This window comes from Bolinopsis microptera, chromosome 8, assembly GCF_026151205.1.
Source record: "Bolinopsis microptera isolate Bmic1 chromosome 8, MBARI_Bmic_1.0, whole genome shotgun sequence".
Classification (NCBI taxonomy): Eukaryota; Metazoa; Ctenophora; class Tentaculata; order Lobata; family Bolinopsidae; genus Bolinopsis; species Bolinopsis microptera.
The window spans coordinates 5,239,479-5,253,670 of NC_087079.1; the positions used below are offsets into that span (position 1 = coordinate 5,239,479).

Sequence of the window (14,192 nt, forward strand, 5' to 3'; positions counted from 1 at the left end):
AATATTCTGATTACGACAGTCCTATGTCTGATCATCCCCACCAGAATCCAAATTACATTACCAGATACTAAATGTTAATGTTGGGCAAGTAGAGACTGTCTGTTTAAGATCTTTAAAATGATGATTCCGAAACACCACCGCTGGCTTTAACCCCCCCCCTATCACTATAACGACCCCACTTTACAGCTGTAAAGAAGAGACCCTGCTAGACGCACTAGCACTAGACGACCCCGCCAGTATACAAGCTCCTGTAGTAGTGTCTAACCTCAGCGCTCACAGCGTTCTCAACACCACTGCTAGAGGCAACTTTAGGATTGCCATTAATGGTAACATTATATATGTTTTAATTATATTAGTGGAGTTATGTAGTTCTAGCTACCAATTATGATAAAGGAATGCTGTTATCTCAATATCAGTTGTGACCTCATGATAGACCTTTACCGATAGTTGAAATTCGTCATCTAGCGCTAGATTATGCTATGACGATAGATGACACTAGATAACGCTATCTAGCGTCAGATAACGCTAACTACGCGACACTGTCGCCAGAATACTCACTATTTGAAGAGAATTTTGGACTTTTTGTGGACAACATCTAGCACTAGATGTCGAATTTTAACGATCGGTAAAGAGGTAAAGGTCTCTCATGATCTGGTAGGACGTCATAATAGGAAATGCATTATTCCTCATACTTTTCTGACTTACAGGTATCTTCAACAGTAAAGAGTGTAAAGTTAAGCACAAGCTCTTAGCTTTGGATTTGTTAGGAACATTCCTTTGTGGAGGAGAGGTAAGCAAGGAATTTATGATTTTGACGACAGTGACGACAGTCTACTTTGTGATGACAGTCTACTTTGTGACGACAGTCTACTTTGTGACGACATCTAGTCTTATTCAATGACGATCGTTTTTCAATTTATTTAAATTAAATGTTTCGTTGGTATGGAATTTCTTTTCGATTTCCTGAACTTTCTATATTTTCACTTTCTATAATTTATTCACTGTAATTCTACATACAGTACTTTATAAATTTATAAAAATTCGAAACCTTGAAAATTTGGTTAAAGGCAAACCGGCTATATTCAATATTGTGACCCAGTTTTTCTTGTTTATTTATGTCAGCCCTTTTCCCAGATTTGTGTCCAACCACTTTATTTCAAACTGTAAGATTTCAATTTGGAACCCAATGAATAGAAGGCATCACAATAGTTCTAACGTTCTTTTTTATTATGTGATTTTATCACACCGTTTTCTGTGCGATTTTATCACACCGTTTTCTGTGCGATTTTATCACACCGTTTTCTGTGTGATTTTATCACACCGTTTTCTCTGTGATTCATCACACCGTTTTCTCTGTGATTTCATCACACCGTTTTCTCTGTGACTTCATCACACCGTTTTCTCTGTGATTTTATCACACCTTTTTCTCTGTGATTTTATCGCACTGTTTATTGTGTGATTTTGTCACACCGTTTCATTGTGTGATTTTATCGCACCGTTTCATTGTGTGATTTTATCACACCGTTTCATTGTGTGATTTTATCACACCGTTTCATTGTGTGATTTTATCACACCGTTTCATTGTGTGATTTTATTATACCGTTTTCCGGTTTTCTGTGTGATTTCATCGCACTCTTTATTGTGTGATTTCATCCCGTTAACCTGCAGTCTCCTCACGTGATTCTGACTGAAGTGTGCTACAACATGTCCTGTCTGGTGTCGGTGAGGGTCTTAGTCCGTGGTAGCACCGTTATACTGATAAACACCTGATTAATGATTACACGTCATATTACCTTAGTTCTCCCCCCCCCCACTATAACTCCCCCCACTCCCCCTCCCCGTGGTAGCACCGTTATACTGATAAACACCTGATTAATGATTACACGTCATATTACCTTAGTTCTCCCCCTCCCCCCCCCCACTATAACTCCCCCCCACTCCCCCTCCCCGTGGTAGCACCGTTATACTGATAAACACCTGATTAATGATTACACGTCATATTACCTTAGTTCTCCCCCCCCCCACTATAACCCCCCCCACTCCCCCTCCCCGTGGTAGCACCGTTATACTGATAAACACCTGATTAATGATTACACGTCATATTACCTTAGTTCTCCCCCCCCCCCACTATAACTCCCCCCACTCCCCCTCCCCGTGGTAGCACCGTTATACTGATAAACACCTGATTAATGATTACACGTCATATTACCTTAGTTCTCCCCCCCCCACTATAACTCCCCCCACTCCCCCTCCCCGTGGTAGCACCGTTATACTGATAAACACCTGATTAATGATTACACGTCATATTACCTTAGTTCTCCCCCTCCCCCCACTATAACTCCCCCCCACTCCCCCTCCCCGTGGTAGCACCGTTATACTGATAAACACCTGATTAATGATTACACGTCATATTACCTTAGTTCTCCCCCTCCCCCCCCCCACTATAACTCCCCCCACTCCCCCTCCCCGTGGTAGCACCGTTATACTGATAAACACCTGATTAATTATTACACGTCATATTACCTTAGTTCTCCCCCCCCCACTCCCCCTCCCCGTGGTAGCACCGTTATACTGATAAACACATGATTAATGATTACACGTCATATATTACCTTAGTTCTCCCCCTCCCCCCCCCCACTATAACTCCCCCCCACTCCCCCTCCCCGTGGTAGCACCGTTATACTGATAAACACCTGATTAATGATTACACGTCATATATTACCTTAGTTCTCCCCCCCCCCCCCCACTCCCCCTCCTCGTGGTAGCACCGTTATACTGATAAACACCTGATTAATTATTACACGTCATATTACCTTAGTTCTCCCCCTCCCCCCCACTATAACTCCCCCCACTCCCCCTCCCCGTGGTAGCACAGTTATACTGATAAACACCTGATTAATTATTACACGTCATATTACCTTAGTTCTCCCCCTCCCCCCCCACTATAACTCCCCCCCACTCCCCCTCCCCGTGGTAGCACCGTTATACTGATAAACACCTGATTAATGATTACACGTCATATATTACCTTAGTTCTCCCCCCCCCCCTCACTCCCCCTCCTCGTGGTAGCACCGTTATACTGATAAACACCTGATTAATTATTACACGTCATATTACCTTAGTTCTCCCCTCCCCCCCCACTCCCCCTCCCCGTGGTAGCACCGTTATACTGATAAACACCTGATTAATTATTACACGTCATATTACCTTAGTTCTCCCCCTCCCCCCCACTATAACTCCCCCCCACTCCCCCTCCCCGTGGTAGCACCGTTATACTGATAAACACCTGATTAATTATTACACGTCATATTACCTTAGTTCTCCCCCTCCCCCCCACTATAACTCCCCCCCCACTCCCCCTCCCCGTGGTAGCACCGTTATACTGATAAACACATGATTAATTATTACACGTCATATTACATTAGTTCTCCCCCTCCTCCCCCCACTCCCCCTCCCCGTGGTAGCACCGTTATACTGATAAACACCTGATTAATTATTACACGTCATATTACCTTAGTTCTCCCCCTCCCCCCCCCCCCCACTCCCCCTCCCCGTGGTAGCACCGTTATACTGATAAACACCTGATTAATGATTACACGTCATATTACATTAGTTCTCCCCCTCCTCCCCCCCACTCCCCCTCCCCTTGGTAGCACCGTTATACTGATAAACACATGATTAATTATTACACGTCATATTACATTAGTTCTCCCCCTCCTCCCCCCCCCCACTCCCCCTCCCCGTGGTAGCACCGTTATACTGATAAACACCTGATTAATTATTACACGTCATATTACCTTAGTTCTCCCCCTCCCCCCCACTATAACTCCCCCCCCCACTCCCCCTCCCCGTGGTAGCACCGTTATACTGATAAACACCTGATTAATTATTACACGTCATATTACCTTAGTTCTCCCCCCCCCCCCCCCCCCCCACTCCCCCTCCCCGTGGTAGCACCGTTATACTGATAAACACCTGATTAATTATTACACGTCATATTACCTTAGTTCTCCCCCTCCCCCCCCACTCCCCCTCCCCGTGGTAGCACCGTTATACTGATAAACACCTGATTAATGATCACACGTCATATTACATTAGTTCTCCCCCTCCTCCCCCCCCACTCCCCCTCCCCGTGGTAGCACCGTTATACTGATAAACACCTGATTAATGATTACACGTCATATTACATTAGTTCTCCCCCTCCCCCCCCCCCACTATAACTCCCCCCCCACTCCCCCTCCTCGTGGTAGCACCGTTATACTGATAAACACATGATTAATTATTACACGTCATATTACCTTAGTTCTCCCCCTCCCCCCACTATAACCCCCCCACTCCCCCTTCTCGTGGTAGCACCGTTATACTGATAAACACCTGATTAATTATTACACGTCATATTACCTTAGTTCTCCCCCCCCCCCCACTATAACCCCCCCCACTCCCCCTCCCCGTGGTAGCACCGTTATACTGATAAACACCTGATTAATGATTACACGTCATATTGTAACCTTAGTTCTCCCCCCCCCCCCCCCACTATAACTCCCCCCACTCCCCCTCCCCGTGGTAGCACCGTTATACTGATAAACACCTGATTAATGATTACACGTCATATTACATTAGTTCTCCCCCTCCCCCCCACTATAACCCCCCCCACTCCCCCTCCCCGTGGTAGCACCGTTATACTGATAAACACATGATTCTACTACACGTCATATTACCTTAGTTCTCCCCCTCCTCCCCACTATAACCCCCCCCCCCCCACTCCCCCTCCCCGTGGTAGCACCGTTATACTGATAAACACCTGATTAATGATTACACGTCATATTACATTAGTTCTCCCCCTCCCCCCCCCCCACTATAACTCCCCCCCACTCTTCCTCCCCGTGGTAGCACCGTTATACTGATAAACACCTGATTAATTATTACACGTCATATTACCTTAGTTCTCAAACATTTGAGCGACAATAAATTTAGGTGGCCCTCTCTTTCAAAATTACCTCGTCTAAAAAAAGTAAAAAATGAATATCCTGCCGAAAGTTTTGGCACATAAATCTTTGGGAACTAAGGTTTAATATACTGCTATTAGTGGTGTTAACACCTGATTCTCTGAAATATTATAGTATTTTAGTATGTCTGATCTCTTGTTGGTGAAGATTAGATTTAACTTTGATTCCGAGATTTGATCCCCCGGTCTTAGTGACCTGATCCCTTGTTCTTAGTAATGTGATCTTTAAAGAATAGGATCGTTCAAAGAGGAGATCCACTTGTATTAAAACACTTAGCAGAGATTCAATTAATGTTACGGTATCTCTTAAATTGAACCTAATTAGCTTTATTAGTCCTATTAGCCTGGTCAGCTGCTCTTCACTGTTATATCTATCATTGAAATGATCAGCCTCCTCATTTTTCATTGATCTGAGTTCTGACCCGTCTTTGTCTAGAAATATCATCTTATATCTCGTACATTTGATATCAATGTTAACCGGGATGTAATTATATCAAATAAGCACAGGTTTTATGTGTCCTCTGATTAACTACAGATTTTCAGGTCACGTGATTATTAATTATGACTAATTAATTATGACTAATTAATTATGACTCATTGTCAATACCTGTCTTAGCTCCTGAGAGGTATGATATTGGGAATATTAATTGAACTGAATTATATAACTGATGAACTGGTTATTTTTCTCATAAATTTCTAATTTTCTGGTAAAACCCACCCCAAATTTAACCTGTCTCTAATATTATAATATTATAATAACCCAGGAAACAGCGTGTGGTATTATAAACGACAGTACGTTCACAGCCTTACTCTCCCTGATAAACACGTGCCCTGAACACAGAGACCTAGTTATACAGTGTGTTCTTATCTACATTCAGCAGACCCACAACTCCAGACCTGATAAGGTAGGACATCCTTCGTTCGTTCGTTCGTTCGTTCGTTCGTTCGTTCGTTCGTTCGTTCGTTCGTTCGTTCGTTCGTTCGTTCGTTCGTTCGTTCGTTCGTTCGTTCGTTCGTTCGTTCGTTCGTTCGTTCGTTCGTTCGTTCGTTCGTTCGTTCGTTCGTTCGTTCGTTCGTTCGTTCGTTCGTTCGTTCGTTCGTTCGTTCGTTCGTTCGTTCGTTCGTTCGTTCGTTCGTTCGTTCGTTCGTTCGTTGTATTTTGTGTTACTTGATATTAGTTCTGATTTGGAGCGCAGCTAACATATTATGTAATAATGAATATGTCGATTATAATGGTAATCGGTAACGCACGTGATTATTATATTTATCATTTAATAATAGTGTAAATTCACACGATCATTCGAGTTAATATTCACAAATAATGATGTTCTTTATTGTTTCAGAGACAAATTGACGTCAGATCCCTGCTGAGCATTTACCTTCAGGAAATTTCTCTCAAGTAAGTAAATTAGCAAACAGTTGAATGATTTTAAGCAGATGCCCGCTTTATTAACAAATATACTAGGGATCTGTTTACAGAATAAGGATGTTTGGAGATATCATGAAGATTGGCAGGGGTTTTGTTTTTTTGACCAAATCTGTTTGCAATGATCAGATGAATCGAAACAAAACTTGATATCCAAAATTAGCAAGGGATCACAATTGCATCCAAATATAATATTCTCATCAACATTTAAAGTTATCCAGCACAACATTGACAGATACAATGAGGCACAGAAACTGCTCCGTAGAAGCAACAATATATAAACTGTCACGTTAGGTATTTGATATACATGTTAGGTATTTGATATAACAGATTCAATACTAAACGTACCTCGGTTTCCTTCCGGAATACTATTGTATTGTTGCCATATCCCCTCGCCTAATATGTCATAACCACATCGACTACTCAGTTGTTACTTGTCTTTATTTACTGAATTCTACTATTAAGTTTAAGAGAGTTTAACCGTCCAATAGAAAGCCCGGAATCACACCAATCACAAAGTGCTCTCAGATATTGCCACGGGCCTACTGTTTGACACAAGAATAAAGATGCAGTTCAGTGCTGTTATTGTATACGACACACATTGGAACTTCGGCACAGAACAATGTGGACCATTTCTTTGACCTCAGTGTATAAAATAATTCTATAAAATACTTCTCACAGTATATTAAATAAAATAATTATATGAAATACTTCAGTATATTAAATAAAATACTTATATGAAATACTTCAGTATGTTAAATAAAATACTTATATGAAATACTTCAGTATATTATGTAAAATAATTACATGAATAACTGAAGTACATTGTATTACTCCTTACCTCACAATAATTATTAACAATTGCCTCACCTTGTAATAACCTTTCCGTAACCAATACCACATGGCAGGTAAGAGGAGGTAAAAGGAGGAGCCATACATTTACATACCAAATATTTAAGCGTACATACTTACTTTGAGTACTTTGAGTACTTTGTACAATACGCAGAGACCACTGAATCACCGGGATTAAGCTTTATCGTTGTCTTTATATCGATCACGTGATGCCCATATATGGTAACACGTGATGCCCATATATGGTAATAATATCTGGTGATGTACTCTGTGTAGTGTGTACTCGTATATTCGCATAATGAGAATAAGTTGACACCAGATGTGACCATTTCTAGGTCACGTGACCAAGTTTAAAACTAATATTTAACGTGTGATTTCCTTGTTCGCTTAAATATGTAGTAAATTATACATAATACCTTGGATAAGCCTTGAAACATGATTAATGACAGAAGCTGTTTTGAACCCTGTATTTACAGTTATTATATTACGTAGACACCGCATCATATTGATGTTAAAAATACTTTAGTGAAATCCAATGCTGCTCTAATATCTGTAAATACCATCCTGTTATCTTTATCGCCGAGCAAGTGGTTTCGTATATGTGTCGTAATTTGGAATACTTCAAAGGGAAGGATACAAACTTCCTCATTAGAATATATCTGATAATTGGTAAAACACAGTGTCTATAATTGTTACTCTGTTACTTCATAACAGTGCTGATGATAGTACGGAAGCAGTACTCGACAAGGCGTACTGGCGTGTCAATTTGAAATGTTGGGTGGAAACTGTACCATGTATACCTGATAAACCATTGTATAAGCACATGTGTAACAGGACATCATGTGTAACAGCACATCATGTGTAACAGGACATGTGTAACAGGACATGTGTAACAGGACATCATGTGTAACAGCACATCATGTGTAACAGCACATCGTGTGTAACAGCACATGTGTAACAGCACATGCAATGTGTAACAGCACATCATGTGTAACAGCACATCATGTGTAACAACATATCATGTGTAACAGCACATCATGTGTAACAGCACATCATGTGTAACAGCACATCATGTGTAACAGCACATCATGTGTAACAGATACCAACTGAAGGGATGTAGTGAGTTGCCTAAATATTGCTTTGTTTCAGAGCCAAGGATGAGGAGTATGAAATGCTTTCCCTGTACATCGGTAAGTGACATTCCGATCATATCCACTGTCCGATTATAAATTTGAGTTTTTCTCATTTCTGTCACTGGACTCAAGATTGTGTTTGTACTGATTAACCTTGTAAATATTACGAACACCGTGTATATGGTCGTGTATTTTGAGTAGATTTTATGAAGTGACCACTGCGTAATCAGTTATACAGACAATACCCAGACATTCACTGCGGCAATGCTCTGCATTTTGGTGGTCAAAGGGTCTACTTAATTTTAAATTGGAACGCGCGAGTCAAATTATTTTATGTTTATCGCGCGAACGTCATGATATTCCCATGAAATATAGAATTTAAGATTGCAAATGAAATGGATCGAGAAAGCAAGTAAAAACAATCCCATAATCTGATCTTTCGTTAACTAATAAACCCCCAACATTTCAGAACTAATCCCCCGGATTCTGAGAGTGAAGGACCGACCGTCTCTCCAGTCGTCTTTCCTCGGAGTGTTCGTGTTCGATAAGTTGTTCAGAGTTTTGAGCGAGTGCAACGCTCGAGAAGCTGTTATTATCAGTTGTATCAGAGCCTACTCTTCACTGATGAGAAAATCATCCTCATGTGAGTTATAAATCAGGCTGGGTATTGATTCTGTTTGCTCTGGTGTGAAGCTATGTAATGATGAAAAAACAGTTAATCTTGTAATTAGTAACTTGATAGGAGATAATAATATTATGTAGCAATGACATAAATCGTGCTCGAATGTTTGCAGCATTCTTTGAAATTATTGAATTTTGCTCAAATTTGTTTAACTGAATTCCTGAACATCTTGTTTAGCTCGTTTAACCCTTCATTGGAAGTTATATTTAAAGTTAAACATACCTATGTTTAACGATTACATGAGCTTGGATTGGGTTTAGACAACGTTCCTTAAGCGTTTGCAAATACTGTGTCATCCTTCTACACATCGACATAGAGACAGAGAGATGAGAAAAATAATCAGAAAATTTGCTTTTTTAGATTGCAAGACTTTAATTCTACCATGATTTAATAGTATGATAGTTGGGTGATATTAACGTACTATACACATGTATCAGCGTGTTTAAAAATGTATGGCCTGTTTCTCACTTAATACTTTCTATTTCCAGCCAAAGAGGAGTTCGAAGCCCACATAGGGTATTTAAAAATGCTGGATAATATAACATCCCCCTCTCTCAAGATCATACAAGCTATCCTTGACATGGTGAGCATTGATAATCGTCCTGAAATCTGTGTTTTCCAATCCAAGCACAACTCTGACATTTCTTAAATATCTTAGGTTATATCCACTCTGCTCTGAACTATTGAACGAAAGCAAGGAGTATGTGTCTTACTTAAAGTATTTATATTGAAATTTTAGTCTCACCTACAACCCCCTGACTAGGTCGTGGAAGGACAACATAAAGCAGAGTTTATTGTAATCCAGAACTTGGAGCTGCTAAAAGTGTTTCTCAAGTGGTCCTTCACCATGCCTGGGGATTCTGAGAACGAGTTCTTATCATATCTTCTAGATAAGATCCTGGATATAATCACTGCCAACATGCTATCAGTCATGAGGTAAGAACCTAACAATATGGTTATATCTGTATTCTATCCGTGAAACTGATAATTTGGATCCCATTTGGATAACTGGTAATGAAAAACGCCACACGACGTGTTCAGCTTTAGGCTAGGAAGAATGTCCTAGAATAAATAATGTGAAAAACCGTGAGAAGATCGCGCAGAAAGTGGAATTTCTGCAATTGTTTCAATATTATTTCAATACAAGTACTAAAGAACTAAGCATGATTTAACACTGAGATGGTTACAGGTGCAGCAGTGGCGGGATAATAACAGTTATAACAAGTTTCCTGTCCTCCCCCACACGACCCCTCACCTCACATCTTGTCGAGCAGCTCCTGGCTATAGTGGAGAAAATAGGAGGGTACGTCACATTTGTGTCTCTTTTAAAGAGACGTGTCATTTGTACAATGTACAATGTACAATGTACATGTTTCTCTTGTTGTCAGTTATTATATCTTTATATTCACTATTATCTTGTGTGTATATTTGAACTGCTATACTATAATGGTCTGGCAACCATCTAATGTTCGCATGTTTGTTATCTGAAGTTTCACCCAGCTTTTGTCGCTCTACCATGAGAATAGCCATATGGAAAATAATTTCCCTCCCCACAATTGGTACTTTGCAGGTATTCTATATCTGCGATCGAGGTCCGACAATTCATCCTCCTATTTCAAGTAGATTATCAGATTGTGAGTATTAAATATTTAAAACGTATCTTACATTTTTCTAGCCTTTATTTCCGAATTGAAACACTTCACATGACTACATTTTTCCAGCCTCTATTTTCCGAACTAATAAGCCTAATAAAGAGGTCCGGTCATTTCATCATTAATTACGGCAGTGTAAGAAACGACCGAGGTACACAGAACATGTAAAATCCGGATTGGAATATTATTTATAAGTCGCATAGTTGAAATGTTCTCTTGGGTAAATTTCTATTGATCCCGTTTGATGCGACAAGAAAAAGGCTCTTATCAGGAAAGGAATTATTCAACGTTTCAATGTGACAACATCGTATTCATGATCTCAATAAATGTATTTAATTGTAGTTGTGAAAATAGTTTAAAAACTTCTTTAAAAAAAACCATTTTCACAACTACAATTAAATACATTTATTGAGATCATGAATACGATGTTGTCACATTGAAACGTTGAATAATTCCTTTCCTGATCATAAGAGCCTTTTCCTTGTCGCATCAAACGGGATCAATAGAAATTTACACAGAACACTTACTTACTTAAAATTTGATCATGACGGGAGTATTGTTAATTTCAGCCGAATTTCACGGAAAGGTTACAAGTTTCTCTTGAAAGGATGGCGAAAGGAAAAGGGGCTGAGGGTCCTAACCACTTCTTCGATCTACAGCACCAAACTGCCGTAAGTATTGTTACCACACTGGACTGGGAGACTCGCCCGATCAAAAGGAGTGCCCGGTGAGATTTACTAACTATTTTAGAGAGGCAACTTGGTCGTTTAGCTCCGGACAGTCTATGCAACGTCTATGCAACGTCCATGCAACAACAAAAGAACCGTCTATGCAACGTCTATGCAACGTCCCTGCACAATGAACACTCTATGCACACTCCCTGCACGGTCAGTCTATGCAACGTCTATGCAACGTCTATGCAACGTCTATGCAACGTCCCTGCACAGTACCATATGAACACCGGCTACTAGCCGGCTACTAGCCGGCTAGTAGCCACTTTTGTAATAACAGCTCCTCAACTTCACATTACCAACCGGCTACTAACCGGCACTTGAAAAGTGGTCACTAGCCGGCTACTAACCGGCTACTAGCCGGCTAGTGACCACAAAGTGGCTACTAACCGGCTACTAAGCGGTCACTAGCCGGCTAGTAGCCGGTTTAGAACCGGCTACTAATAGGTCTGCTTTAGAGCCGGCTAGTGACCGGTTAGTAGCCGGTTAGTAGCCACTTGGTGGTTACTAGCCGGTTAGTAGCCGGTTAGTAGCCGGCTAGTGACCGCTTTTCAAGTGCCGGCTAGTAGCCGGTTGTTAATGTGAAGTTGAGGAGCTGTTATTACAAAAGTGGCTACTAGCCGGCTAGTAGCCGGCTAGTAGCCGGTGTTCATATGGTACTGTGCAGGGACGTTGCATAGACGTTGCATAGACGTTGCCAACAGGGGACGCTTTTTCAGCAGGGGGGGGGGGCGCCAACAGGCAACGTTGCACCACTAAACCAGTGTAGTTGTCATGGTAACTAGTGTAGTTGTCATGGTAACCAATCTAATTGTCACGGTAACCAGGGTAGTTATCATATAAACACTGCTTTTCTGCAGGGTATAACTGTTCCAGAGATAAAAGTGTGGCCGCACGGTAAGAATTGTTACACGTTTGTGTGCTGGTTTAAACTAGACCTGAAGAGTGCCGGACGTCGTCCCATGTCCCCCGACACAACCCTCTGTGAAGAGAGATATACCTTATACAGGTTAGAGAACTGGTGTACATGTATCAGATTAAGAAACTTTGACGAAAGTTTGGGCATTTTCGAAATACATTTTGTACATATTGGAAATATTATAATTAAGGTTATTTCATGATTGAAAATATATTGTTTTCATGACACAAATAACTTTATTAAGACATGTGTTTTCAGTTTTTACAATGCTAACGGCTACGGGTTCGAAGGATTCTTCCGACCGGACGGAACACTACACATAGCAGTTTGTAACCGAAAAGAATTCACAACAACTTCTGTTGATCACAACTTTCTAGACAACAAATGGGTAAGCAAGAGATTCTGAACCAGTTTCTGAGTTCTTAGAATCGTTTGATTGGAATCAGTTTCAGATGTGAACCCTGGCTTGGTGCTTGGTGGGTTTTACTATAATAGTAGGACGACTCCGAAAGCCGATTCCAACAAAATTACAAATTTCGGCTGAATCAGTTATTATTAGAACCATGCAACTATGAGAAACCCCATTGATATGTCATATGGTAATACCATTCTCACTAACACATATTTATACATATTATAAACAAATAAAGACTCCAACAATACTACTATAACTAGTGTATAGTTCTACCATATGTATAATATAATTTCAGCATTTCCTTGGTATTTCTCACCGTAGCCCCCCGCCAGTACCCACCAAATTCCCGGTACAACCTCGTACTGATCCCACTTTCTCTGCCAGCCCTCACGTGATGCCCTTATATGGGCATCATCTCACGTGATGCCCTTATATGGGCATCATCTCACGTGACCTATGGATCTCGGTAATCAGCGGGGAGGTGACCCATATTGACGCTACAATAAGCGAGACTTTTCGTTTAGTAGTCAGATTAATCCGAATTACGCATAGTTCTGGAGTTGCATGTTGATTTAAACTGATTTTATCGAGTTTATTTTTTGGAATCGACTCCAGAAAAAAACTTCGATGAAATCAATTTAAGCACTCAATGAGATCAGTAAAGGCATAATATTTGTTTAACTGTGTGCCCTCTACGTTTTTATGGGAGAAAATATGCGTCACCTCTCCATGAAAACCGTTATTCATTTAACCATGATCATGCCCAACATATCGGACTCAGTAATTCTTATCACGCCCCTTTTCAATGTAGATTTTAGGAGCATCCCTACATCTTTAGGAAACTACGCTTGGTAAGTTGTCATGGTAACCAGTGCCACAGGGTGCCCAAATTATGTACTTCTTACAGCCATGTTTCTTCTCACCAAGTCCTTAATTCTTTATCTTATTGGAGCTCGATGCTTTATCTGTTGAGTGGATTGTTCTACTATAGATGCTCATAAACTTTCAAGGGTTTATGAAATTATCGACAGCTTTATTAATATTATCGGTATTAGGACGGTTAAAAATCATGCTGCTTCACATTTCACTTCATCCAATGCAATGTAACGATCCAAATCATCCCCGATTCACATACAGCAGCCTCTATGATTGTATCCTTGTAATCAGGATGATAATCGTGTATTCTACATCTTTACACTGTTCAGAAGATAAGAGAAGTGTTGTACAGTGTACTCCGTGTACATTGTACAATGTACATTGTACACGGAGTTGTACTGTACTTCTTGAGGATTAACTTTGGGAGACTCTAAAACCAATTCTACCCCTTAATTATTAGCTCCTTTATTTTTGCATGATGCATAATTTCAATGGGAAATG

The 14,192-nt window shown here is 40.6% G+C and overlaps 1 protein-coding gene across 4 annotated transcripts in view; it reads left to right on the forward strand.

Annotated features, from left to right (window-relative positions):
* The window catches only part of LOC134820250 (neurobeachin-like protein 1), a 162,517-nt gene that overhangs the window by 40,930 nt on the left and 107,395 nt on the right, over positions 1 to 14,192 (forward strand). For 2 of the 4 annotated variants that reach the window (XM_063830476.1, XM_063830477.1), the window contains exons 8-21: positions 187 to 326; positions 708 to 790; positions 1,669 to 1,722; positions 5,770 to 5,910; positions 6,349 to 6,404; positions 8,433 to 8,473; positions 8,886 to 9,059; positions 9,587 to 9,681; positions 9,862 to 10,034; positions 10,288 to 10,401; positions 10,669 to 10,732; positions 11,320 to 11,421; positions 12,342 to 12,490; positions 12,659 to 12,788. In XM_063830476.1, coding sequence (XP_063686546.1) covers positions 187 to 326; positions 708 to 790; positions 1,669 to 1,722; positions 5,770 to 5,910; positions 6,349 to 6,404; positions 8,433 to 8,473; positions 8,886 to 9,059; positions 9,587 to 9,681; positions 9,862 to 10,034; positions 10,288 to 10,401; positions 10,669 to 10,732; positions 11,320 to 11,421; positions 12,342 to 12,490; positions 12,659 to 12,788 — 1,516 coding nt within the window. The remainder of the gene's footprint in view (positions 1 to 186; positions 327 to 707; positions 791 to 1,668; positions 1,723 to 5,769; positions 5,911 to 6,348; positions 6,405 to 8,432; positions 8,474 to 8,885; positions 9,060 to 9,586; positions 9,682 to 9,861; positions 10,035 to 10,287; positions 10,402 to 10,668; positions 10,733 to 11,319; positions 11,422 to 12,341; positions 12,491 to 12,658; positions 12,789 to 14,192) is intronic. The other 2 variants (XM_063830478.1, XM_063830479.1) reach the window with 1 other exon arrangement.